At 37.5% G+C, this 26,341-nt stretch overlaps 1 protein-coding gene across 1 annotated transcript in view; it reads left to right on the forward strand.

The window, feature by feature from the left end:
• Positions 1-573: 573 nt before the first annotated feature.
• The window catches only part of LOC114645139 (E3 ubiquitin-protein ligase TRIM39-like), a 220,174-nt gene continuing 194,406 nt past the window's right edge, over positions 574-26,341 (forward strand). The window contains exons 1-3 of the mRNA XM_051922355.1: positions 574-1,202; positions 14,375-14,476; positions 21,349-21,444. Of these exons, the coding sequence (XP_051778315.1) occupies positions 14,407-14,476; positions 21,349-21,444 (166 nt within the window). The 5' untranslated portion in view covers positions 574-1,202; positions 14,375-14,406. The remainder of the gene's footprint in view (positions 1,203-14,374; positions 14,477-21,348; positions 21,445-26,341) is intronic.

The raw sequence follows: 26,341 nt of genomic DNA on the forward strand, positions 1-26,341 counted from the left end.
TTAGTTTACGATGTTCTACTTTAATGACAAACTCCGAGAATAAAATCAACATATCGACTTTAATCTCGACATAAACGGCGAGAATAAATTAGAAATGACGAGACTAACGTCACCATGTCGACTTTATTACGCTCATCATAAGCGTCGAGATTAAAGTTGAAATTTTTTTTCTTCGGTGTCCGTATTTTTTTCTTCTCCGTGGCCCTGAAACGCTTCCGTACATAGTTACATAAAACTGAATTGAAATTTAGAATCAGAAAACAAAATTCAAAACACATGCTTATTTTTCATAGAACCTATGCCTATTTATTTACTTATTTTTCAAAATAACGAAATATATTAAAGATAACTCCACTCTTTTGAAGCAACAGATCAGTAAGGAAAAAGAGTGGTGCGTGATATTAGAAATGTTTTATTTACATTTAGAAAATGGATGGGTGGATGGATGTTCTCTAATAAGGCTGTGTACAACAGCTATTTAATGACAATTATAAATGCATTCACTTAGTCTGCTTCTGTTACGTAAGTTAGGTACCACACAGCAACCATTAAAACTGTTCGATTATTGAAGAATGCGTTCAGTAGGCCTATATATAGAGAAATCTATTTTAACACTGTAAGTTAATTTACCACTGTTTAGTTTGCTTTCCATGTACTTTGAACAGATTGAAGCTTAATTAATTTTTCTGTCTATCTTCTCAGCCAGTAGTCTGCTGCTTTGTGTACTCTCGCTTTGTGCGCATATCTGATTCTTGTGATTTTGTGAGGTAGAATAAGGTGGAGTTTATTCATACGTCTTTTTCATTTAACTCTATATTTGTTTTGCCTTTGTGTGTCTCTCTGGAGTTGTATACATTTTACAGCAATAAGCTAACAAGCATTTTAGGGTTAACGTATACTAATGACATTGGCGTTATTTTGAGTTTCACGTACCCGCCCGCTTACGAATTGCCTTTCATGCTGTGCTGACGCTGACTGAGCTTTCAGCCGCCTGTCTGCCACACGGCGCTAGCTGCACTGTTTATCTAACATGGCTGAAGGTTAAATTGCCTTTGGCCATTTTTACTTACATGTACATTAAGAGTGTACACCAATCAAACTGACTAGCGGACTCAGCACAAGGCATGAGAGGGATTACAATATTTAACGGAAACTCGGCAGAATCAAACTGAGGTCGCTTCTTTTATTGTTTACAGGTGCAGGTGAGTTTTGCTTAAACCGTAGAAAGTAAACAAGTTATATGTGATGACAGACACGGCACACTCCTATTTCTGCTGCACTTCATTTATAGACATTTTTCTAAGTCAGAAAGTTCATTGGTTAAATTCAAAGCACCGGGTTCGAATCTGTGTCGTGCATGCATGGCGTTTACATGTTCTTCGTGTGTGTGTGTTTCTTTTGTCTTTGGTTACTGATAGGATTTTGGTGGCCGTAAATTGAACGGTGCGCACGAGTGTTTCCGATGAGAACACTTGCATGTGTCCAGTGCTGCCAGGGTAGGCTGCAGCTATAAACTCGAAAAAAAGCAGGGACTTAGAATGAATTGTAATTAAACATGTTTGAACTGTACTGTTTTTTTCCCGCAAATGTTTCCGAATCCCAAATTGGAATACTTGCATCAAACTGTTAAAGTGTATGTTGGATTTCACAAATCAGTGTATAATATTGCATTTTAGTTTATGAAGGAGTTTATCTAAAATTGAATGCACAAGCAGACGCTGTGGCTTAGTACCTTAAGGTATTGGACTTTAAAAGATAAAATTGCTCGTCAATCCGTTCCACTTTCTGGCTGTGTTTCTTGCTCATCATTTAATCCTCCTTCATTCTAATTATAATAAAATAAATAAGCTCACAAATATACACTAATGGTATACACTTAAAAGGCATCTTGAAGTGTTCTTTACTAAATAAAGTTACTAGTTGTTTATTTTGTGGTTAATGTTAAAAGTAGTAAGTTTATCAGTTTATGGTTTTAAAGTCATTTTAAGACTTTAAAGTTTTAGACTGTTATTTATAGGGAGAAATAATATAATGGGTCATCTGTTTTATTTTCACATGTTTTCCAGTGGTTGCTTCTTTATCATTGTGCATTGTTAATGCTCCATTCAGCTTTTTGTCTTCTTTTTTTACTGAAAAGTTTTCTCTTACTTTTTCTTATTGCAAAGTCTTTGATCAGATCCTCAAAACTGATCTTGCATAATACATCTGCTTCTATACTTAGTACAGATAAGGCATCCAAAGTTCCTTTATTATTACTATTGTATTATCTTGATATTCGCCTCTTCTTCCCCTTACTTACTTTCTCCAGGGATAAATGAACTTACAAGGTTCATTACTGGGTTCATCTACTCTCACATATCAACATTAACACACATATACAGTACATAGATATACTCATACACACCGACCTTAACCACAAGAGTACCATATGAATGACATACGGTATTCACAGCCTGTTAATCTCTAGAGCTTTAACCCACACAAGTGACATAAGAATAACACACACACAGTCTGTCATTCCCTAGTACTTCAAGAGACTTACTTATCATAGGCACAAACAACATACAATGTCTTAGATAAATCTCAGGAAGAGGAGATCCTTTGATGTTAATTACCTGCTTAAGAGTTAAATTCAGTCTGTCCATCTTGAGCACAATATTTGTTTTAAGGTGATACAATTCAGAAAGAGAAGGCACTTTGATGTTAACTGTCCTAGTAAGATTAAGTTCATTTTTGTTTGTGGGGGCAAAGAATAAAATATAAAATTTTTAAATTCATGACACGACAACTATTTTATTATTGTTATTGTTCAACATATATGTTTGTAATTTTTTCAATTAATATGGGAGCCCTGAGGTGGGTTGGCACCCTGCCCGGGATTGGTTCCTGCCTTGTGCCCTGTGTTGGCTGGGATTGGCTCCAGCAGACCCCTGTGACCCTGTGTTTGGATTCAGCGGGTTGGAAAATGGAAGGATGGATGGATGGATAATATGGGAGCCCCTTTTTGTGTGACCTGGTTCAGTATATCAGATTTTGCAGTTTTGCACCATATGGTCCATAGTAAATCCGGCAATGGAGCATTTATGTGATGCACCCTCCTTCCCTTGATGTCCTAAACACGTGCTTATTTTGCTTAATGGTTAATCCGGTCCTGTCCATAAGTATTTGGACAACGCCACAATTTTCATAATTTTGGCTCTATACGCAACCACAATGAATTTGAGTGACACAATCAAGATGTGACTGAAGTGGAAACCTTTGCCTTTAATTTAAGGGTTTTAACAAAAATTGTATGAGCCCTTTAGTAAAGACAGTCATTTTCATACATTGTCCCCCCATTGTCAGGGGCACTGAAGTGTTTGGACTGACTAGCATAATTACAAATATAATGATCATTGTCAATACTTGGTTGAAAATCCTTTGCAGTCAATGACTGCCTGAAGTTTGGAGGCTATGGCCATCACCAAATTTTGGATTCTGAACCTAGTGATGCTTTGCCAGGTCTTTACTGCAGCTGTTTTCAGTTGCTGCTTGTTCGCTGGTCTTCCTGCCTTCAGTTTTGTCTTACGCAAATGAAATGCATGTTTAATTGGGTTGAGGTCAGTAGATTGATGTGGCCTTTGATGAATATTTAACTTCTTTGCCTTAAGAAGCTTTCACACTATGTTTTGGCTTATTGTCCATCTGTACTTTGAAGCGTTATCCTACCATTTCTGCAGCATTTGGCTGAAACTGAGCAGACAGGATTGCTCTATACACTTTTGAATTCATCCTGCTATTTTAGTCAGCAGTCATAACGCTTGTGGTTTTATATATATATATATATATTGTGGATGCTAGGGACGCTGTTGCCCCGTGAAACCCACCAGACAGACGTCCAAGACTCACGTGTAAAAGCACCAAGAAGAATCTTTTAATATTTTCTTAAGTAAAGTGCATAAAGCACCGCACATGCCTCAATTCACCAATAATCAATACAATACAATAATAAACAATAATCCTCCACTCCCAGCAGCTTCGTCACCCAACCTTCCAACTCCGGCTCTCTTTGCTGGGTTTCGACCAGTCCTTTAAATAGTCCTCGACCCAGAAGTGTTCCTCCTCTTCTTCCGGGTCAAACAACACATCATTAGTTCTCAAGTAGCCCGGAAGTACATGAGGGCTTCCGTCCTCGTGACTCCGAAGCACTTCCGGGTTGTAGTAACAGTAGGAGTCCCCAGGTTCTTTGTGAGCTCCCCCTGACAGCACCCATGGCACCCAACAGGGCTGAGGAAACTGACTCCATGTCCCAGGATGCCCTGAGGGAATCCAGGAAACCGTTGCCGTCCAGGGGAGCTGCCACCTAGCATCCCGGGGGAAGCAGTGTCCTGAAAAGGCTGCCTTCCTCCATTCTTCTCTTTCAGGGATGTCCCAGCCGGATTGAGCTGCCGGCCGTCTATCACAATATACATACTAGTTGTGTAAGCCCATGCTGTAAAAAGCCTGGGCACCGAAACTATTGAAATCATCAGAAAAAAAATTGAAATGCAGAGTTGACGGTTTCCTTTTACGGACGTGCTTGCCTCCCTTGTCTATCAGCGTGTGAGTGAGTTTGTCTCCGACTCATTAACTTGGTACCGCCTTGCCGGCTCTTTGAGCTTCACTGCTGTAGCCTCCCAATTCCGAGGCCGCTTTACACTTCCAGGCCGGGCAGACACACACACTTCCACACGTAGACATTTATATATAAGATATATGGGGCATTACCATTCAAGTGAAAAGTACATTTTTTATTAGTACATCACATTCTGATATTGCTAGAAAGCATATCTCATTTTTTATGAAAATGTCAAGAACTCTTAAAGGAATACTTCACCCAAACTTTTTCTTATTGTTGACTTTAATTAGAAGCAGATATCATACCATAAATGCAAGTCAAACTTAACAAAGCAAACCATCCTTTTCTTTGAAACGGAAGATTATTCTAAAATGTTATTGATTAGATCCTGCCATATTTTTTTTTTTAAATGTTTTGAACGGAACATCTAAGCGAACATTTGATTTTTTTCCAATTTCAAGTAGTATAGAAAATCATTTACCCACTGACTTACAAGTGGTGGGGTAGGACTCTTCCAATGGAGCAAGATAAGATTATGTGCTAGTAGTGTAGTGAAAACAATTATAGTTTGTTTGTTCTTCTTCACTTTAACCCTTTCTGGAAGTACACCAAACACAGCTGTTAATGGGTTTGGAGTGATTGTGACACCGAGGCTTTCTGATAGGCATGCAAAGATTTTTGTCCAAAACGTTGTTAATTTGGTACACACCCAAATTAGCTCAAGTGAGGGTGGAGATAGATTGCAACATTCACAAGTTGAATCTTGCCCTGGAAACATTTTGGACAATTTTAAATGAGATAAATGTGCTTGATAATAGATTTAAAGTTGAATGATTGAATGCATTGTACATATGAAGCTAGAGTGTATTCTGTGTATGGCTGCTTTTCTCTCGTTTTCTGAAATATTAAGTGACAGATCCTTTCCCCAATGTATCTCTGGGGTCTTTGAATGGAAGGGACTTTAAAATATTTTTCATAAATTGTAGAGATGCTACCTGAGTCTTCAAGACTGATCAGTATTTCTTCTGGAATAGAACAAGGTGAAATGTGAGAAAAACTGGGCAGGTCCTGTTTAGTAAAGTTCACTTTCCAGATATTAAATAGTGTATAGTTTTGAGAGGGTGGAAAAAGGTGGTTGTCATGTGCAGGTGCAACAAGATAAAAGCTTCTCTGTCTTAAAGTGCTTTCTGAATTGGTTCCGTATTCTGAGGGAATGAAAGGTAATTGGATTATTAATGCTGAAACCTCTGAGGATGCATTTGTCTCAAGAAAATAATCAATTTGCCTGGATATGAACTCTGTACAGTTCTCAAAAGCTAATGACAGGGGGTTAAGATGCCAGCTACGAGATACAGTGCATCCGGAAAGTATTCACAGTGTATCACTTTTTCCACATTTTGTTATGTTACAGCCTTATTCCAAAATGGATTAAATTCATTTTTTTCCTCAGAATTCTACACACAACACCCCATAATGACAACATGAAAAAAGTTTACTTGAGATTTTTGCAAATTTATTAAAAATAAAAAAATTGAGAAAGCACATGTACATAAGTATTCACTGCCTTTGCCATGAAGCTCAAAATTGAGCCCAGGTGCATCTTGTTTCCCCTGATCATCCTTGAGATGTTTCTTCAGCTTAATTGGAGTCCACTTGTGGTAAATTCAGTTGATTGGACATGATTTGGAAAGGCACACACCTGTCTATATAAGGTCCCACAGTTGACAGTTAATGTCAGAGCACAAACCAAGCATGAAGTCAAAGGAATTGTCTGTAGACCTCCGAGACAGGACTGTCTCGAGGCACAAATCTGGGGAAGGTTACAGAAAAATTTCTGCTGCTTTGAAGGTCCCAATGAGCACAGTGGCCTCCAACATCTGTAAGTGGAAGAAGTTCGAAACCATCAGGACTCTTCCTAGAGCTGGCCGGCCATCTAAACTGAGCAATCAGGGGAGAAGGGCCTTAGTCAAGGAGGTGACCAAGAACCAGATGGTCACTCTGTCAGAGCTCCAGAGGTCCTCTGTGGAGAGAGGAGAAACTTCCAGAAGGACAACCATCTCAGCAGCAATCCACCAATCAGGCCTGTATGGTAGAGTGGCCAGACAGAAGCCACTCTTTAGTAAAAGGCACATGGCAGCCCGCCTGGAGTTTGCCAAAAGGCACCTGAGGGACAGTCAGACAATGAGAAAGAAAATTCTCTGGTCTGATGAAACAAAGATTGAACTCTTTAGTGTGAATGCCAGGCATCTCGTTTGGAGGAAACCAGGCACCATCCCTACAGTGAAGCATGGTGGTGGCAGCATCATGCTGTGGGGATGTTTTTCAGCAGCAGGAACTGGGAGACTACTCAGGATAAAGGGAAAGATGACTGCAGCAATGTACAGAGACATCCTGGATGAAAACCTGCTCCAGAGCGCTCTTGACCTCAGACTGGGGTGATGGTTCATCTTTCAGCAGGACAACGACCCTAAGCACACAGCCAAGATATCAAAGGAGTGGCTTCAGGACAATTCTGTGAATGTCCTTGAGTGGCCCAGCCAGAGCCCAGACTTGAATCTGATTGAACATCTCTGGAGAGATCTTAAAATGGCTGTGCACCGACGCTTCCCATCCAACCTGATGGAGCTTGAGAGGTGCTGCAAAGAGGAATGGGCGAAACTGGCCAAGGATAGGTGTGCCAAGCTTGTGGCATCATATTCAAAAAGAAGCTGTAATTTCTGCCAAAGGTGCATCAACAAAGTATTGAGCAAAGGCTGTGAATACTTATGTACATGTGCTTTCTGTTTTTTTATTTTTAATAAATTTGCAAAAACCTCAAGTAAACTTTTTCACGTTGTCATTATGGGATGTTGTGTGTAGAATTCTGAGGAAAAAAATTAATTTAATCCATTTTGGAATAAGGCTGTAACATAACAAAAGGTGGAAAAAGTGATGCGCTGTGAATACTTTCCGGATGCACTGTATGTGTATAGGATGCAGGAATTTAAGCTCCATGATCAGAGGGGCGTGGTCAGAGATAACAATAGCATCATACTTGCAAGATTTAATAATGGGAAAAAAAATGATTGTCTGTGAGGAAATAATCAATTCTTGAGTAACAATGATATATGGGTAAGAAAAATACTCTTAGGTTAGGATTTAAAAACCTCCATGGATTTGATAAATTGATCCATTACAGAGATAATCACACAGTTTGCAGTATCAGATGTTATTGTTATTGTAGCTGAGGATATATCCAGGTCTGCATTTAAAACACAATTAAAATTTCCAGCCATTATAATTTTTGAGTGTTCACATTAGGGATAGATGCAAATACATTTTGGAAGAAAGCTATATCATCCGGTATCCGTCAATAAGGGCGCGCACAAAAAGGCGACCTTCAAAAGGGCGACCTCAATTGGGCGCGGCGAATAAAAGCGCACATAAATAAAAGCGATCTTCAAAAGGGCGACCTCAATTGAGCGCCGAATAACTGCGCGCATAAATAAAGGAGTGCTTCAAAAGGGTGACGTCAATTGGGCGCAGCGAATAAAGGCAAACGCAACAAAATTATTACAGAAAATTTATTAGATAAAGGCAATGATTGAACGTATAAAAAGGTGAAAGGAAGAATATTAAAACATCCAATTAATTAATACATGAACTTCTAACGAACTACTTCTAACGAACTATTTCTAAAGCTCTCTATATTTCGTTGTTTTCAAAATTACAGAAAATTAGATTAAGGCAATGACTGAATGTATAAAAAGGTGAAAGCAAGTTACACTTGAAGCTGTAGATTATGTGCAATGCCACGTAGATATATGAGATGCGGTCTATTAGCATAATCAAGGACAATTAATTTAATTCACTCCGAAGTGTCTCTGTAGGTCTTCCTTGGCTTTGGAATAGGCTGACCTGCGCGCGCATTTATTCGGCGCTCAATTGAGGTCGCCCTTTTGAAGGTCGCCTTTATTTACGTGCGCCTTTATTCTCCGTGCCCAATTGAGGTCGCCCTTTTGAAGGTTGCCTTTTTGTGCGCGCCCTTATTGAATAGGACTATATCATCCACGTTATGTGCATAGATATTAATCAGAATCATTTTAGTACTCTATTTGCAACCAAAAAAGGTCCTTTCTTAATAAATAAGTCCCCTGTAAAAGTACTGTCTTGGAATTTAGACTTGTTAAGTATGAGAGTACTTTCTTTCTCTTTAATTCATGATGGAGACCCTTGACATTCCAGCTCAAAAAGTTCACTATTTGGTAATAGAAATATTGATTCTGATATTTTGTTGACATTTTGTAGTCTTAGGTTAAGAAAGTACATTGTTACATATGATAGCTTGGACATAGATTTCATATTATTGCCAAGTCATATACAGTACAGTAGCTATGGAGCATATTGTTATGTTGCTCCTAACGGTTATTGGGGTATAAGGGATAAAACAGAAATAGCACTAAAGTATCTTGTGAAGATACAGTCCAAATACAATAAACTAAGGATATGATTTTAAACAGTTCAAATATAATAAACCAAGGGTATGATATTAAAAAAACACTGTTAAACCATTGTAAAAATCTGGTAACTTAGTTAAAATTAAACAAGAAAAAGTCAATAGCTGGTTACTTTGTGGTAGTTGAATTGTGCATATAATTAATGGAAGAAATTTCAGTGTAATAACTAAACCTTAAACATAACTATCAATAGCTGTTCTGTTTTGGTAACTAATTACCCAAGATGTTGCAATAAGCCACCAAAATGTGCATATAATTAATGAAAGAAATATCAATATAATTATTGCAGCTTAAAGAAAGGAAAGGGATTGCTGAAAAGAAAGTAAAATATAAAATAAAGTCAAAAAATATAATAGATAGTAGCTGCAAATGTTGCATTCCAAACGGTTCAGAATGGAAGCTTCAGGTAGAATCTTCTTTGCCTTACATAGTTGAAAATGACATGGAAGTAATTCCGCTAACTGAGGACCTGTAAGGCATCTGATTCTCAAATTAGACTAAAAATGTACTTATTAACCCTCTTGTGCAGTTGGGAATCTGAACCTTCTATTTCTTTTTACAGTCATATGAAAAAGTTTGAGAACCCCTCTCAGCTTGCATAATAATTTACTGTACTTTCAACAAAAAAGACAACAGTGGTATGTCTTTCATTTCCTAGAAACATCTGAGTACTGGGGTGTTTTCCAAACAAAGATTTTTAGTTGTATGAAATTAAATTAAATGTGAAAAACTGGCTGTGCAAAAATGTGGGTCCCCTTGTAATTTTGCTGATTTGAAAACATGTAACTGCTCAATACTGATTACTTGCAACACCAATTTGGTTGGATTAGCTCGTTAAGCCTTGAACTTCATAGACAGGTGCGTCCAATCAAGAAAAAAGGTACCTATGGTGGTCAATTGCAAGTTGTGCTTCCTTTGACTCTCCTCTGAAGACGGACAGCATGGGATCCTCAAAGCAACTCTCAAAAGATCTGAAGACAAAGATTGTTTAGTATCATGTATTAGGGGAAGGCTACAAAAAGCTATCTCAGAGGTTTAAACTGTCAGTTTCAACTGTAAGAAATGTAATCCGGAAATGGAAGGCCACAGGCACAGTTGCTGTTAAACCCAGCAGGTCTGGCAGGGCAAGAAAAATACAGGAGTGGCATATGCGCAGGATTGTGAGAATGGTTACAGACAACCCACAGATCACCTCCAAAGACCTGCAAGATCATCTTGCTGCAGATGGTGTATCTGTACATCATTCTACAATTCAGCGCAATTTGCACAAAGAACATCTGTATGGCAGGGTGATGAGAAAGAAGCCCTTTCTGCACTCACGCCATAAACAGAGTCGCTTGTTGTATGCAAATGCTCATTTAGACAAGCCAGATTCATTTTGGAACAAAGTGCTTTGGACTGATGAGACAAAAATTGAGTTATTTGGTCTTTAACAAAAAGCGTTTTGCATGACGGAAGAAGAACACTGCATTCCAAGAAAAACACCTGCTACCTACTGTCAAATTTGGTGGCGGTTCCATCATGCTGTGGGGCTGTGTGGGTAGTTCAGGGACTGGGGCCCTTGTTAAAGTCGAGGGTCGTATGAATTCAACCCAATATCAACAAATTCTTCAGGATAATGTTCAAGCATCAGTCACAAAGTTGAAGTTACGCAGGGGTTGGATATTCCAACAAGACAATGACCCAAAACACAGTTTGAAATCTACAAAGGCATTCATGCAGAGGGAGAACTACAATGTTCTAGAATGGCCGTCACAGTCCCCTGACCTGAATATCATCGAAAATCTATGGGATGATTTGAAGCAGGCTGTCCATGTTCGGCAGCCATCAAATTTAACTGAACTGGAGAAATTTTGTATGGAAGAATGGCCAAAAATACCTCCATCCAGAATCCAGACACTCATCAAAGACTATAGGAAGCATCTAGAGGATGTTATATTTGCAAAAGGAGGCTCAACTAAGTATTGACGTAATATCTCTTTTGGGGTGCCCAAATTTATGCACCTGTCTAATTTTGTTATGATGCATATTGAATATTTTCTTTTAATCCAATAAACTTGATGTCGCTGCTGAAATACTACTGTTTCAATAAGGCATGTCATATATTAAAAGGAAGTTGCTACTTTGAAAGCTCAGCCAATGATAAACAAAAATCCAAAGACTTAAGAGGGGTTCCCAAACTTTTTCATATGAATGTATGTCCTGGGTAGATCCAATTTTGCAGTCTTCTCTAAAGATTATAGTGGACACCCAACTTCAGAATCTTCAGATTCTTGGCAGTCATTCACATAGAATAACCTTAATTTTGCAAAACAACAATAGACTGACATGTTTCTTGAGAAAACTGTTTTATTTTGTCCTTTTTAGAACCCAGAACTGAACACTATGCCAGTAGCTTGCAACCAATGGAAAGACTATTTAATTGCTTTACTGAACAGAATAACAGATTTCATCTGTGCTAACAAAATTACAGATGTTTCTCTAATAATTAATTAGCATTTTACCAGTAACTGAGAATGAGCTAAGAGAGTTTACCATATGTACACTGCAGTAATGGCTGATGAAGAGGGGACTTTGCAGTCATAAGTGAATAATTAAAAAAATATCAGTGACTATCAAAAATGTGAACATTTCTGGGTGATTACAAATGTAACATCATTAGTATATGTAGCATTTGAATTAAATAATTATTTATTTTGTTTTAGTCTTTCTTATTTTGTTTAATGTTTGTAAAGTACAGTATGTAATAAAGATATTCTGTGATTCAGGGAGATTTTTTTCACTTTAATATATTCTGTCTCCTCATTAATTAATCTATTTAAACCATTTCAAGGTTGCAGGGAACAAGGCAGGAGACATTGTTGGACGCAATCAGGCACACTGCAACACACACCCCTACACTTGTTCTTAAGCCAAGTTCAGAGCTGCCAGTTTTCATGCACATGTTTTTGACACGGGAAGAAGCCCCATACAAACAGTGCCATCGTTCAAAACCAGGACTCTGGAGCTGTGAGATGGCATTGTTAATCACATTAATGAACTGTTTATTTTCAGGGACAAATTATTTTCGACTAGGTCAGGTCAACTTGGGGAGCATGCATTGGTACAGTACATTGTCACACCCACCACACGCTGAAACAGCTTGGGATCCCGGTTGGCAGACATGCAGTCCAGTCCTACCCTCCGGAAATGACCCTCTATCTGCCGCAGCCAGGTCCTACGTGGGTGTCCCCTTGGCCTGGGCGAGCCACTTCTGTCCTCAACAATGAGGATCCTGCGAGCCAGATCACCCTCAGGGAATATTGCTCATGGCGGTAGTGCTGAACTGATGCTCCCTCACAATGCAGGTAATGTGCCTCATTCGGGACTCCATGAGCAACCGCTCATTCGACACAAAGTCAAACCAACGGTACCCAAGGATTTTCCGCAGAGACACAGTATCAAAGGAGTCCAGTCTTTGTCTCAGATCACTGGATAGCATCCATGTCTCGCAACCATATAACAAGACAGGAAGCAGCGGGACTCTGAAGACTTGGACCTTCGTCATTTTGCTTAGATATCGGGAGCAACAAACACCCCTTTCCTGTGACTTCATGACCCCATGCTCTCCTAGTCTGTTTAAAGACATCATAGGAGTAGTCACCAAAGACATGAATGTTGCTGCTGAGGTAAGTAAACCTCTCAACGCGGTGGACACTCTCTCCACAGACAGACACACTGATGATGGCTGTGCCTAAGAGGACATTAAAGGCCTTGATTTTGGTTTTTATTAGGACATTTGCAAGCCCAAACACTCAGACTTCTCGCTCAGTCTCTTGAGCATCCCGATCACAGCCTCTATTGAGTCAATGGAGGATTTTCAACTAGTTAATTATTAAAAAAAAAAAAAGTAATAGACACGTCCCAAAATTATACAAATAATTAGACAGAACTAAAACCGTCATTTAGAAACTTTTTCTGGAAACAGTTAAGCAGAATATTAGAAGATTAATATTGCATGAAACTTTTCACTTGACAACAATTCACTTTGATCCTTGAACTTGTGGAGCTTATTCTGACCCCTAACATTTTGAATTGGATAATATCATTCAATATATTTGTAATTGCCAGATACCTTTAGTGTTTCTAAGATTTACATTTTACCTTTTTTAAGGCCAACTCTATTTATCACTACATAAAAATGAGTAACAGACCACATTTATTTTTCCTCCTGTAGTCAATTTAATGAAAAAGATACATTTACAATACTGAGTCTGCAAAATCAGCTTCTTGAAAACTTCTGTAATGTTTAGTCTTTGGTTGAAGACAAAAACAAAATTACTGTTATGGTATTTTTAATAGATTATTCAAGTAATCCGATATTACCATTTCTATTTAACGTATTCAAATAGGCTGTTAAATGATGCCAGCCTGTTTATCACATTTTCACCAGAAGGGCTTGTGAAAGACTTGGACTTGTCTAAGGGGTTAAAGGATATAAAGTCTAGTAGCTAGTGGATGCAAACTGAATTGAACTTCATACTGCTTGGAATAAGGAGTTAGATCTATCAGTTTGTTGTATTTATAAAGGAAAATGTAACCTCTTGAAATATAATCTTAAAATTGGCAGTATATGCTGTATATTATAAATTCATCATATGCAATGCTATTTCAGATGTATTTTGTTAGCACCACTTGAGCAATGTGAGAGACATTACAGTGTAGAGTCATTGTCCTGCCATATTTTGGTGTGCTACAATTAACGCCAGTTTCTGGCTATTTGGATAACCACCTACGATGACCGAAACCTACAGTATGTGATGGATTGAAAGTGTCCTAAACCAGTGCTAAATGATCAGGTAAAAGATGCACAATTCAGGTGTACAGGCAACTGAACAAACACAAAGTTTTACTCTGTTGAAATAATGACCCAAGAGAAACAGTAGATATTGCATTTGTTTTTCTGTTTCTTTTCTGTGATATGTATTAATACTACTGTCAATGATGCCTACAATATTAAGTGTTAATTATATCATTGATCTAGGGAACCACAAATGCCAAGACACAAATAAATAAATAAACAGAGCAAACAAATGTAGACAATTAGCCGAAGGCCGTAAAACCCTTACAGGCTTTAAATCACACATTTCTTCTGCAGTACAGGGGAAGAGTACACCATACCTCATAAATAAACCAATGTGTGTTATAGTTACAAAAAATGTTTACGAGGGTCTGAAAACCCTCTATGTTAATGAGAGATAATGTTTTTCAACTATAAATAAGAGGTTATATTATCTTGCAGATTATAAAGCTCACCTTCCACTGACGGAGAGAATGGCAGCGTGGTTAGATGTTGTTTGCATTATTTCAGTGGGAGCCCTGGTGGTCTTCAGTAACAAGAAAGGTATGTACTTTAAAGAACTGTTTAACTGCTAATCTTTTTTTACTGCTCTACATAGACATTTCTTCATCAGGAGGATAATGCTGGTCATTTTTCCACACTAAGATTTGAAAAAGATTTTTGGTATTTATTTATAAAGTTAAAACCTTTGCTTCAGTTTTGTGCTCTATTTTAGTTTTAATGAATCCATAAACCTTTTACAAATGAAACATGTACATGTAACTAGTTCATTTGTTTTTGTAAAGTGTAGGCAATATACAGCCTCGTAATATTTACAAGTCACAGTCATAAATACAATATGGTTTTTGCAGAAATTAATTGTGATACATTCATAGTCATATTTAGACATCTTTTGTTCACTTGGGGTTTGGGCTACTACCTGTCCTTTCATAATTGTTGAGTTTGTGACAAGGAACAAAGTGAAAAATGTGCTAGGTGCTCATATTTTTAATAGGATCCGCAACTCATTAAGAGAAAGCATTTGATTTTCTTTTTATCAATGTCCCTTGAAGAAGTATCGCCGCTTGCTAATTTGAATACCCTGTTCCTCAAAAGAACCAAACTTGTGTCCACAACCCCACATATGCAACATGCAGACATGGTGAAGAGAATGGGTTTTATTCAAGGTATACTTTTATTAGCGCTACATGAATCATGTGCAAGGCTTTTAGTCTTTGCATAAACATCTTAGGTTTCCCAACATAGGGCTATATTAATTGTTGATCGGTCAGTTTTGAACTGCTATTATGCAGATTTTCTTTTTAGGGAATTCCAATACATATAGTATGGCAGAAAATTGTTTTATGCTATTTCTAAATATAGTGCATCAGGGTAGTGGAGGGTGTAGCACCGCTTCCTCATGGATTCAGCATCTTTGGTTTGAATTTAGTACCCATTTATTGTCTGAGTGGAGTTTAGACATTTTTCCTTTGACTGCATGGGTTTTTCTCTAGGTTCTCTGGTTTTACTCACACAACCTGAAAATATACACATATTAGTCTATTCTAATTTACTACTGCATAAGTGGGCCCTGCAGCGGGCTAGTGCCTCATCCAGGGTTTTATCCTGTTCCCAGTAGAAACATTAGAAACATTTAGAACACTCTAGATGAGAACAGGCCATTCAGCCCAACAAAGCTCGCCAGTCCTATCCACTTATTTCTTCCAAAAAAACATCAAGTCGAGTTTTGAAAGTCCCTGACATCTTACTGTCTACCACACTACTTGGTAGCTTATTCCAAGTGTCTGTCGTTCTTTGTGTAAAGAAAAACTTCCAATGTTTGTGTGAAATTTACCCTTAACAAGTTTCCAACTGTGTCCCCGTGTTTTTGATGAACTCATTTTAAAATAAAAGTCTCGATCCACTGTACTAATCCTCTTCATAATTTTAAACACTTCAATCATGTCACCTCTTAATCTTCTTTTGCGTAAACTGTATAGGCTCAGCTCTTTTAATCTTTCCTCATAATTCAACCCCTGTAGCCCTGGAATCAGTCTAGTCGCTCTTCTCTGGACCTTTTCTAGTGCTGCTATGTCTGTTTTGTAGCCTGGAGACCAAAACTGCACACAGTACTCAAGATGAGGCCTCACCAGTGCATTATAAAGGTTGAACATAACCTCATTGGACTTGTACTCCACACATCGTATTATATAACCTAACATTCTGTTAGCCTTCTTAATGGCTTCTGAACATTGTCGGGAAGTCGATAGCTTAGAGTCCACTATGACTTGTAAATCCTTCTCATAAGGTGTACTCTCGATTTTCCAGCCGCCCATTGTGTATTCAAACCTAACATTTTTACTTCCTATGTGTAATATTTTACATTTACTGACATTAAATTTCATCTGCCACAAATCTGCCCAAGCCTGTATGCTATCCAAGTCCTTCTGTAATGATATAATGGATTCCAAATTATCTGCTAATCCACCTATCTTGGTATCATCTGCAAAGTTAACCAGCTTGTTACTTATATTCCTATCTAAATCATTTATATATGTTAAAAATAGCAGCGGTCCTAGCACTGACCCCTGTGGAACACCACTCTTAACATCGGCTAGTTCTAATGAAGTTCCTCGTACCATCACCCTCTGCTTTCTGTGTCTGAGCCAATTCTGCACCCATCTAAAAACATCACCCTGAACTCCCACTTCTTTTAATTTGATGCCCAACCTCTCATGTGGCACCTTATCAAATGCTTTCTGAAAGTCCAGATAAATAATATCATATGCTCCACTTTGATCAATTCCTCATAGAATTTCAGCATGTTAGTAAAACACCCATGCTGACTGTTCAGAATAACTCCTGTCCTTGCCAGGTGTTGCTCAATCTTATCCTTAATAATTCCTTCCATTAATTTTCCTGTGATGCATGTTAAGCTTACTGGTCTATAGTTGCTTGGATCTGCCCTGTCACCCTTTTTATATAATGGGATGATATTTGCCATTTTCCAGTCCTTTGGAATCTCTCCAGTGTGCAGTGACTTCCTAAAAATATGTGTCAAGGGTTTATCTATGTACTCACTAGCCCCCTTAAGAACACAAGGATAAATATTATCTGGTCCTGGTGATTTGTTTATTTCAGTTTATTTAATCTGAGCAGCACTTCTCCCTCTACAATTTCCAAATCCCTCAGTACCTCCTTAGTAGTCGCGTTTACCTCTGGGAGGTTATCCACTTGCTCACTTATAAACACATCAAAAAAATGTAAGTTTAGGGAATCCGCTATTTCACTGTCTGTATCTTTTAATTCCCCTTTACTATTTCTGATGCACTTGACCTCTTCCTTGACTGTTCTTTTACTACTAAAATACTGAAAGAATCTCTTAGGGTCTTCTTTCACCTTATCTGCTATATTCCTCTCCAACTGTCTTTTAGCCTCCCTGATATCCTTCTTAATGGTTGCCCTCATGCTCTCATACGCTCTACGATTCACTTTGCAGTCATTAGTCTTATATGCCTTATAAAGCAGTTTTTTCCTTTGTAACTTCTTTTTTAAGTCTTTATTAATCCACCGTGGAGTTTTTTTTAGTTTCCTATTAATTCCAAATTTAGGTATGTATCTGTCCTGCATTACATGTAAAACATTTTTAAACCTGTTCCACTGCTCCTCGACTGTCTTCACACTTAAAAGTTTATCCCATTGTATCCTACTTAGACATTGTCACATCTGCTCAAAATTAGCCCTACCAAAGTTCAACTTAACAATTTTAGTCTTTGCATCTGCACTCCTACAAAATACTGAGAATTGTATTACATTATGGTCACTTGACCCTAGTGGTTCAATCACCTCTACACCCTCAATTCTATCCTGATTATTACAAAATACTAAATCCAGACAGGCTTCACCCCTTGTTGGTGCTTTAACATGCTGTGTTAGACAACAGTCACTGATTACTTCTAAAAACTCCTGCTCTTGTGTTCCTCCATCTGCAAAGTTAAAGACATGTGATGTCATTCAACAGTCCCTAAATAAGATGGTGGTGCAGCTATGCTCAAATCCAAATATTAGATCTCTTTCCTGAATACTTCAAACTTTTCTTTTAGCAGAATATCTACTGTGTGGCTCCAGGTACATTTTTTGGTTACCGTCTCTGTTTTTTTTAAATTTGGCTCATGCTTGATTTCCTGGTTTCTGATTCCTGCCTGTTGCCTCTCTCGAACTCCTTAAGCCAAATTCCTGGTTGCATCTTCACACATTGCCAACTGGTAATCCTAACCACTTAGGGGAAGTGTGTTCTTGCTTCTGCAATGCGTAGATAGAACTTTAGAACTTTATTTGTCTCAGGGAAACACTGGCTTTTAATAGCAGCTCTTTAAATAAATTAATACATAATTATATAGATAAATAAATAATTATACATGCACACTATGGTCTGAACACACATTAGTATGACTTAAAAGCAAGAAAATTCAAATGAAAGAAACTTTCTGACTTGGCAGTCCCAGTCACAGTGAGGCATTATGCAGGTGTATTGCTGTTGGTAAAAAGGAGCACCCATAGCATTTCTGCTGAATAATTCATTGGCTGAAAGTCCTCAGTGTTAGTGTGTCAGAGAGAAGATGTACAGCATTGTTCATAATGACACTCAGTTTTGTTTTGTCTCCTTTGCTAAAACCTCAAGGGGATCCAGAGTGCAGCCCCTAACTAGTGAAATCCATCTCCTTCAGCTACTGAGCATTGAATTCTTACTTTCATTTTTGTAATGAGTTATCATTTCATTAATACACTGTCATAATTCAGCTTGGAAAAGAAAAAGAAAACCTTTTTATTTTCTCAGTGCCTACCAACTATTAACATGTTATTTTGAATAGCATAAGTTTTGAACAAAATTGTGGTAAAATAACAAAAAGAGATGTTATTAATATTGAATGGAAAAAAAACCAACTCACAGCAAACTACATAAAGGGCACTGTGATGTTATGGGTGTGATTTATGAATATGTGTGCCCCTAGCATGTAGTTATGGACAACCAAGTAACAAAAATAAAAGTCAACCAAAACAAAGATTAGAGAGCAATACAAAATGCTAAAAGTGACATTAAAACATGTCCTATTTCCCTAACATCCTGAGGTATAAAACTTTCTTTTTAGAAGTCTAGACTATTTTTGATTAAGCAAGCATTTATTACTGAGAAAGTAATGTGTAAAGAACTACAAAAGTGTCAACCGCATTAACCAGAGAAGTATGCTTCTATAAGAAAAGAGAGCAGCACAGGTACACAACATCAGGCACTATTTTATATTCTGCACCTTCAAATTTTTGTGCCGTATTAGAAGTTGATATTTATTGACCTGTTTGGTCCCAATTCAAAGCATTCCATAATTTCCAGCAGTCATTGTTAGCTCTGTGTCATCTCATTTTATTAAATAATGTCAGCTTGTAAAAAAATAAATAAATAACTGCATACCATAGGATTATTATCATTTTCAAAGGCAATTTTTGTTTATGGGGCTAAGGCGTATCTACATAACATTAGGCATAAGACAGTAAAGTGCCAAAGACAAGGCACAAGTCGATCTTAAGGCCTACTTACTCATCTGTGACTCATAGTGGGGTCAGCCTAACCTGCGCATAATTGGGGATATGAAAAGAAAACTGGAGTATGATGAGGAGAACCAACCTGGACACAAAAAGAATATGGAAATTCATCAGGAACAACATCTAGACATGGGATTCAAATCCAGCAAGCAGCTGTGCTAATTTTGTGTTCACACAAATAAGAACATATAAAACAACATTTTTACATTTAAAAAAAAATGAACTAATATAAAATTAAACTGTAAAACCCCAAAAGTAAATAAAAACAACTTTTAGGCTACTGTAGGTCTCAGTGTTCTTATTATCCTTGTAAACATATTACAGGTGGAGACCTGCATTTTATACAGCACAGGGTGCTATTAGATGGAAACAAGACCTTACATTGTCCTGAGAGTAGAAGAGCAGGTTCTAATGGTAGGAAGGATCCCCACTGTGTCAGATTGAACATTAGACTCCTTACAGGATAAATGGCAGCATCCCAGCAGCACTTGGCATGGCATAATCTTGCATGGAGGTGAATAGAGAACCACCTTAGAAGTACCCTATTTCATTAGAAGGCAGCACAGCAGACAGAGATCTTATGTATGCCCCCCCACTACCCAGTGAAGGAGAAAGACTACCTTGAAATTGTGAACCCATTTAAATTTTAGGAATTGGAAATGTAGAAGCACCCAGGGACATCACTTGGAGCTCCTCATTTATAGCCACAAGGCCTCTGCACTGCACACATGACCCCAGAAATGGTCCATTAATTTGCAGTACAAGAGGTTCCATGATGGCTGAATAAAGCTGCCTCACTGGAAGTGTCAGTCTGAGTTTGAACTTGAGAATCTAGTATTTAACAAGGGCTCAACAGATGGGAGATGAGGGAGAGAAAGAGAGAGATGGTGTATTTTGGGGAATAATTCTTTTGTCATTTGGTAGAATAGATGAACAGCAACTCCAAAGGCTGGATAATAGGCAAGACCTGTTTAGGCAGGCCTAGAGTTAAAGTTATTATTTTTTCTTTTTACAAAAAAGATTTCTTTCTGCTCCAATTGTTTATTCCTTCTTCACTTTTATGTCAATATACTTGTTAAATATTATATGCTGTATATATTATTTTTCAGGTGTTCTAGACCTCAGTCCTCACCTTTGATACTTCATTAAGACTTATCTGTGAAATTAAGACAGAAATTCTCAGGTTGTAACCCACAGATATTATGTCTACCAGCACATTTATCCCCAGTGTGGCACAGTGACAAATTGGTCAGCATTTCTGCCTCTTGACTTCGAAGTATTAAGGTTAAGACCTGGCAGAGTGCTTTCTCTGTGATATTTGCATGTTCTCCCAGTGTTTATGTGGATTGTCTCTGCATTAGTTAGGGTGTGTGAGTGAATGTGCCTAATTATAGACTGATGCTCCATGCTATGTGTGCTCCTCTGCACTTGATCATCTTCCCCCAAAAACTGTGCTGAAATAAGTGGGTTCACAAAATGGATCGATAAGTTTGTGTTACTCTTTCTAAGAGCCATCCTGACAGCATCACACAGATGACTGGAGCCAACCCCATCGATCAAAGAGTTAGCCTACAATAGGAAATCCTAAATCCAATAGTGAACCTAACATGTCTCTGAGATGCTGGTTATATCTATTGTTTGTTAAGCACTGCTACCTTAAAGTAAATAGTTATTTTTGAAATGTAAGTACAGTACATTTTCCACACTGACTTTTCACCATGCACTTACTTAATGCACAACTCTAGTATGAAGCATTTGCGTTTAGTTTCTGCAATGTCTAATTCTGGAAAGTTTAAAGTAGATTTATAACTGGTGTGTTCACATTTCTTTTCTTCTAGGCGTATTTAACATAAAAGGACAGAGCAACAATGGTTTAGTAATTACTTGGATTTTATCTACACTTCCTTTGGCTGTCCTCCTGCATTGCCTAAGAGGTACACATTTTTTATAAATCCTAACTCTTAATTTTCACTGCTCAAATTTCCACACTTGTACATGGCACAAAATAATACATTTCAATGATAGCCATTAGTGTTGTGATGATATTTTGCAAATAAAAATATTTCAGTACTCAGTTCTATCAATATTTTTCTCTCTCCATATTTATCAAACTACTCAGCCAGGGCTGTCTAATATAATCTCGGGTGTCATTACACCCTAAAAATTTTAGTCTGCAATTTAAGTAAAGTAGACAATTGACATCAAACCTGTAATGTCAAATGGACATAGGCGTACAGTTTCCTACTTTGAGTAAGTCACTTTCAACAACCTTTGAAATATATTCTTTTGTCAGTGCCATATATTCTACTGAATTTCTCATTTTCATTACATTTTTCCTGATGAGGAATGCAGTTATACCCCACTAAGCTAGACTGACAAGGCCTCCCCAACTAATTTCTCCAGCTCTTCTTGGGAAATTCCCAGATGCATCCAGGACAGTCAAGATATATAACCCCTCCAGTGTGTCCTCGGTCTGCTCCTAGGTCTTTTCAAGGTGGGGTGTGCCTTGTAATAACTCCTGAGGGAATAATTGAGGAGGTATCCAACCTACAAGCCTAAATTGCCTCAACTAGCTCCTCTAACTTTGATGAAGCAGCGGTTTAACTCCAAAGTCATCCTCTATTGTTAAGCTCTCTATTTTGTCCTGTGGAGCAGTGGTTTCAAAGTTCATTCCTGGGAGGTCCCCCAGTGGTTTAATGTTTTAATTCAAATCAGTTTAATAAGCAGGGAGTCATTTTTATCTTGTACTTGATTTCATTGTTTAATTTATTTTTATTTATTCTCTTATAAACCTAACATTTTGTTAAATATTTATAGGAAATTAAGAAATATTTGTATTTTTTCACCATAAACTCGGCCATTTTCTTTTTAATGAACTTTTTCTGTGGTGTTTACTGTCCTAATTGTATCCAAATTCCAAAAATCAATGACAAACATGTTAGACACTAGAGTAAGCTACACTGAAGGATAACAGGCAGATGTTTTAGTATTACTCACTTTGTGTGCTTATTGCTAAATGTCATAAATAACCAAAAATAAAAAGTTCAAAACACTAAAAAGCAAAATGTTATTTTTATGCATGCTAATTTCTGCTTATTAAAAAAAAACAGATTTTGCTTTATGAAATTTCCTAGTTCAAATTCAAAGAAAAAAATGGTGGATGAAAGCCTGTTGCCACAGTTCTGGGGGGTATCTGTAGTTGGGAAACACTGATGCAGAGTTGCAGAGTGAGCTCAGTAATTTTGCACAGCTGCATCTAATAATTATCTGATATATAAGTCACTACACAGAGCCTGTGACTATATTGGAAAATGGGAATGTAGTCTCTTCTGGAAAAATTTCTGCTCTGTCCATGAACTTAGTTCTTGCTAAATTAACATGCACAGATGTAACTATAATTTAACACTACTGCTGCTACACTGATTGTTGGTCAGTCTCACATTAAGCTACCTCTACATTCACTCTTAAATACAACTTGGGGGAGCTGTTAACTCATTATCAGCTGAGAACAAGCCTCTCACGGGACAACCATGACCTCAAATTTGGAAATGCTAATTCTTTTCCTAGCTGCATTTCATCAGCTCCAATCTGTCCCAGCATGCCCCAGAAACCAGTCTAATAAAGCCAAGAGGAAAACAAAAGAGATATAACTCTTAAGTTCTCAATCTAGAAACCTTCCACACTTCAGCTGCACTTTTTCATATCCACAAAATTCTTGAACAGGTAAGGTAGAGCTCAACACTTATACTAAACAGTCTCAACATAATACCACATTTATTAGCACAACTTTCACAAACCTCAGGTATCTATATAAGAACAAAGAGTCGGTGCACTATTCCTTGGCCAGGACATCATTTCGACATTGCTCCCTCTTCAGCTATTGGATGGAATCTTCCATCCACTAGCCCATCACAGGCTTCCCCAGGAATTGTGCGGAGTGTAATTTCTGAGGCTACTGGAACACATCCTTTGAATTCTGTTTATTGTGAACATTTTTTAATGTAAAATTAGATTTATGAAAACTGACAAACACTAGTATTTTGGAAAATTATAAAAAGCACAACATAAAAACACAGAAGAATTATCCCTACTGATACTTTACACCTCCACAAATCACCATACCCCATGAGAGAGTGAAGTATATGAGCTTTAGGCCTCTCTCAGGATGGTGGAGAAATCAGGAAAGGAATATTGTATTCACCTCAGACAAACTATTTTAAGGCAAAAATCAGTATTTGTTCAACCATAAAAGGGTACTTTTCATGTTATCCACAGAAGTGCAAATAATTTTAATGGCAGAAAGCTCAAGAAACATTAGACTATAAAACCAGGATTTCCAGAAAGATTGAGAGAGGGAACTGGGAGCCCATCAGTGAAAGTCCAAAGCATGTTTAGCCACAATAGTACCTAAAGGTAAAACTCTCTTCTGGAGATACAAAAGAAAAATACAGGAGAAATTTACTAGAACAACAATGTTTGTCAAAAGAAGGAAGTTAGTGGCCAGAAATGAAGAAATATTTGTCAATATGAGTCCCATATCAAAAGACCAGGGACAGTCATGGAGCACTTAGAGAAAGGTGCCATAAGCATTGTAAGAGGAACACTTATGGGGAGATCTTGGAGAAAGACCCATTCCAAAATGGCCACAGAGAGTAGTTTATACATGTAACATATTCAATAAAGTATGCTGAGGGTGGGAATTTTTTCATGAGGATGTCATGTTTCTAAAAGTGGTATTCTATGCCAGCATGGACATTTTTCCCTGCTTATGAGTTTAGACACATATTAAGTTTCAACTCACCCAGTTTAATCATAGCCTCACGTCAACAATGGAATTGAAGCATGGACCATTTATCTGACTCCAAAGTATTGCTTTTGGTCTAAAAGATTTTAATTTTATCTTTGATATAAATCAGTTATCAGTTACTTTAATAACTGAGTTAGCTTGACTTACTATCATTTGTAAAGCCCAGGTTTATATACACCTTGAAAGCAATATGAAATAGTCACTTTTACCAGTAAACCCAGAGGTTAATGCTTTTAAACTAGCATATGCTCTATAATAAAACTTCAGGGGCTCAGTAGCTATCTTAGCGTGTGTTACATAAATAAGATTTCATATGTAACCTCAGACACTTGGTGCCATTCTTTAGTTTGTGCTTCGGAATATAACATCAGAGGCTAGTTAAAGTAATGTGTATTACATGTAATTCTCAAAGTCTTTATTAAAGCATACTTACCAAATGTGAATATTATGAATTCCAGCATAGGTCCACAGTAAAAGGGGCCACACCTTTTCAGCATTAATTAGCAGGCAGATAATCAATAATTGACAATTTAATAATAGCAAATTCAAATTTATATAAAGGCAAAATAAGGGATACTAGAAATGCTTTTTTCAATCATATCTCTTTATTATTATAATAATTAAAACAAATGCAAAGATGAAAACACAATTATTCACAATTCAACACTAATAAATAGTTAGAGGGGGCACACGGTGATCCCACGTCCTCAGATGAGGTACACGTGAGCTCTACATCCACATAAAGATCACCTACCAAACACACAGCAGTCTACTGGTTGGTGGCTTAACAGGGATCTCTGTCCAATCACTGTACACATCCACAGGCTTCAAAAGATAAGCTATGGGTGTCTGGAATTCTTCTACGCACATGCTACAGGAGATAATCCCCATTTTTCTTGAGCGTTCCATTTTGACATCACGGGACTTCTTGTTGTTACAGAAGAGGCACATAAACTGGGTTTCCAGATTGCTGGTCATCTTGTTTTTAGGTGATGGCTTCCTTTTCGACTTCCTCCAGGTTATTGTAGGGAATCAAAACTCAGACACATACAGTATAGACAGCATTCTGGAATTTTAAAACACTTAACTTCTCTTTGGCATTTGAATGCTTCTCCTTATATATCATGAAAAACTCAAGTTAGTCAGAGATCAAGGTCATCCAATGGGTCAATGTGTGGCCATAAAATTAAAAGTTCCATTTGCTGCCAAATGATACAAACAAAAGGACAAAGAGGCACACCCTTTAGATGTCATGAAACCCACAGTTTCACCTTGGGAGATCATACCTAGGTCGTCCTTCATTACTTTGCATAATTATGTAAAGATTTTGCAGAAACATAATAACATAAATACACCCTTCTAGAAATAGCCCTGAACATTTCACCATAGCATTAGCATTAACTTAAGGCTAAACGTGGCTATGAAGATATTACACATCATATACAGTACATTCTTAAATTAATTCCAATGAACTGTTAAGACACATGACTGGCTGAATGTCTATTTAATGAAGTGATGGAAAACTTTTGACAGCCGTGCCTTTGGGAAAAGCCCATCCTTTCCTGAAGTTGAACATTTCTCACAGGAACCCTTTCTCTACTGTAGATATACAGCAGTTTGTTGATGCAGATGTAATTTTTTTTTTTGCCAAATACAACAATTATCTGCACAAAGTGTGGGGAGGTTATGTGGAAGGTCATGGAGCCAACTAGAACATACAAGAATTTATTTGAATGAGGCTTTGCATGAAAAAATGTAAGGGGTTGATACAGCTTTTCTAGGGAAAAAAAGATCTGCAAAGGGTATAAAGGAGGACAGAGAAGAAAGAAAATGATGAACAAGAAAGTTAAATCCCACTTGTTTTAAGGACTGGCCTTACCTGACAACTAAAAAAGAAGAAGATGAAAGGAATAGAAACCTAGATTTTACAGAGTGGAACATTGTAAAATCTTGAAACAAGTCCCCACGGAGGCAATACCCAGGTTTACCCACTTTGAAAAAGAGACGGATTGAATGCAAAAAAA

The sequence above is a fragment of the Erpetoichthys calabaricus genome, chromosome 2 (genome assembly GCF_900747795.2).
Source record: "Erpetoichthys calabaricus chromosome 2, fErpCal1.3, whole genome shotgun sequence".
Taxonomy (NCBI): domain Eukaryota; kingdom Metazoa; phylum Chordata; class Cladistia; order Polypteriformes; family Polypteridae; genus Erpetoichthys; species Erpetoichthys calabaricus.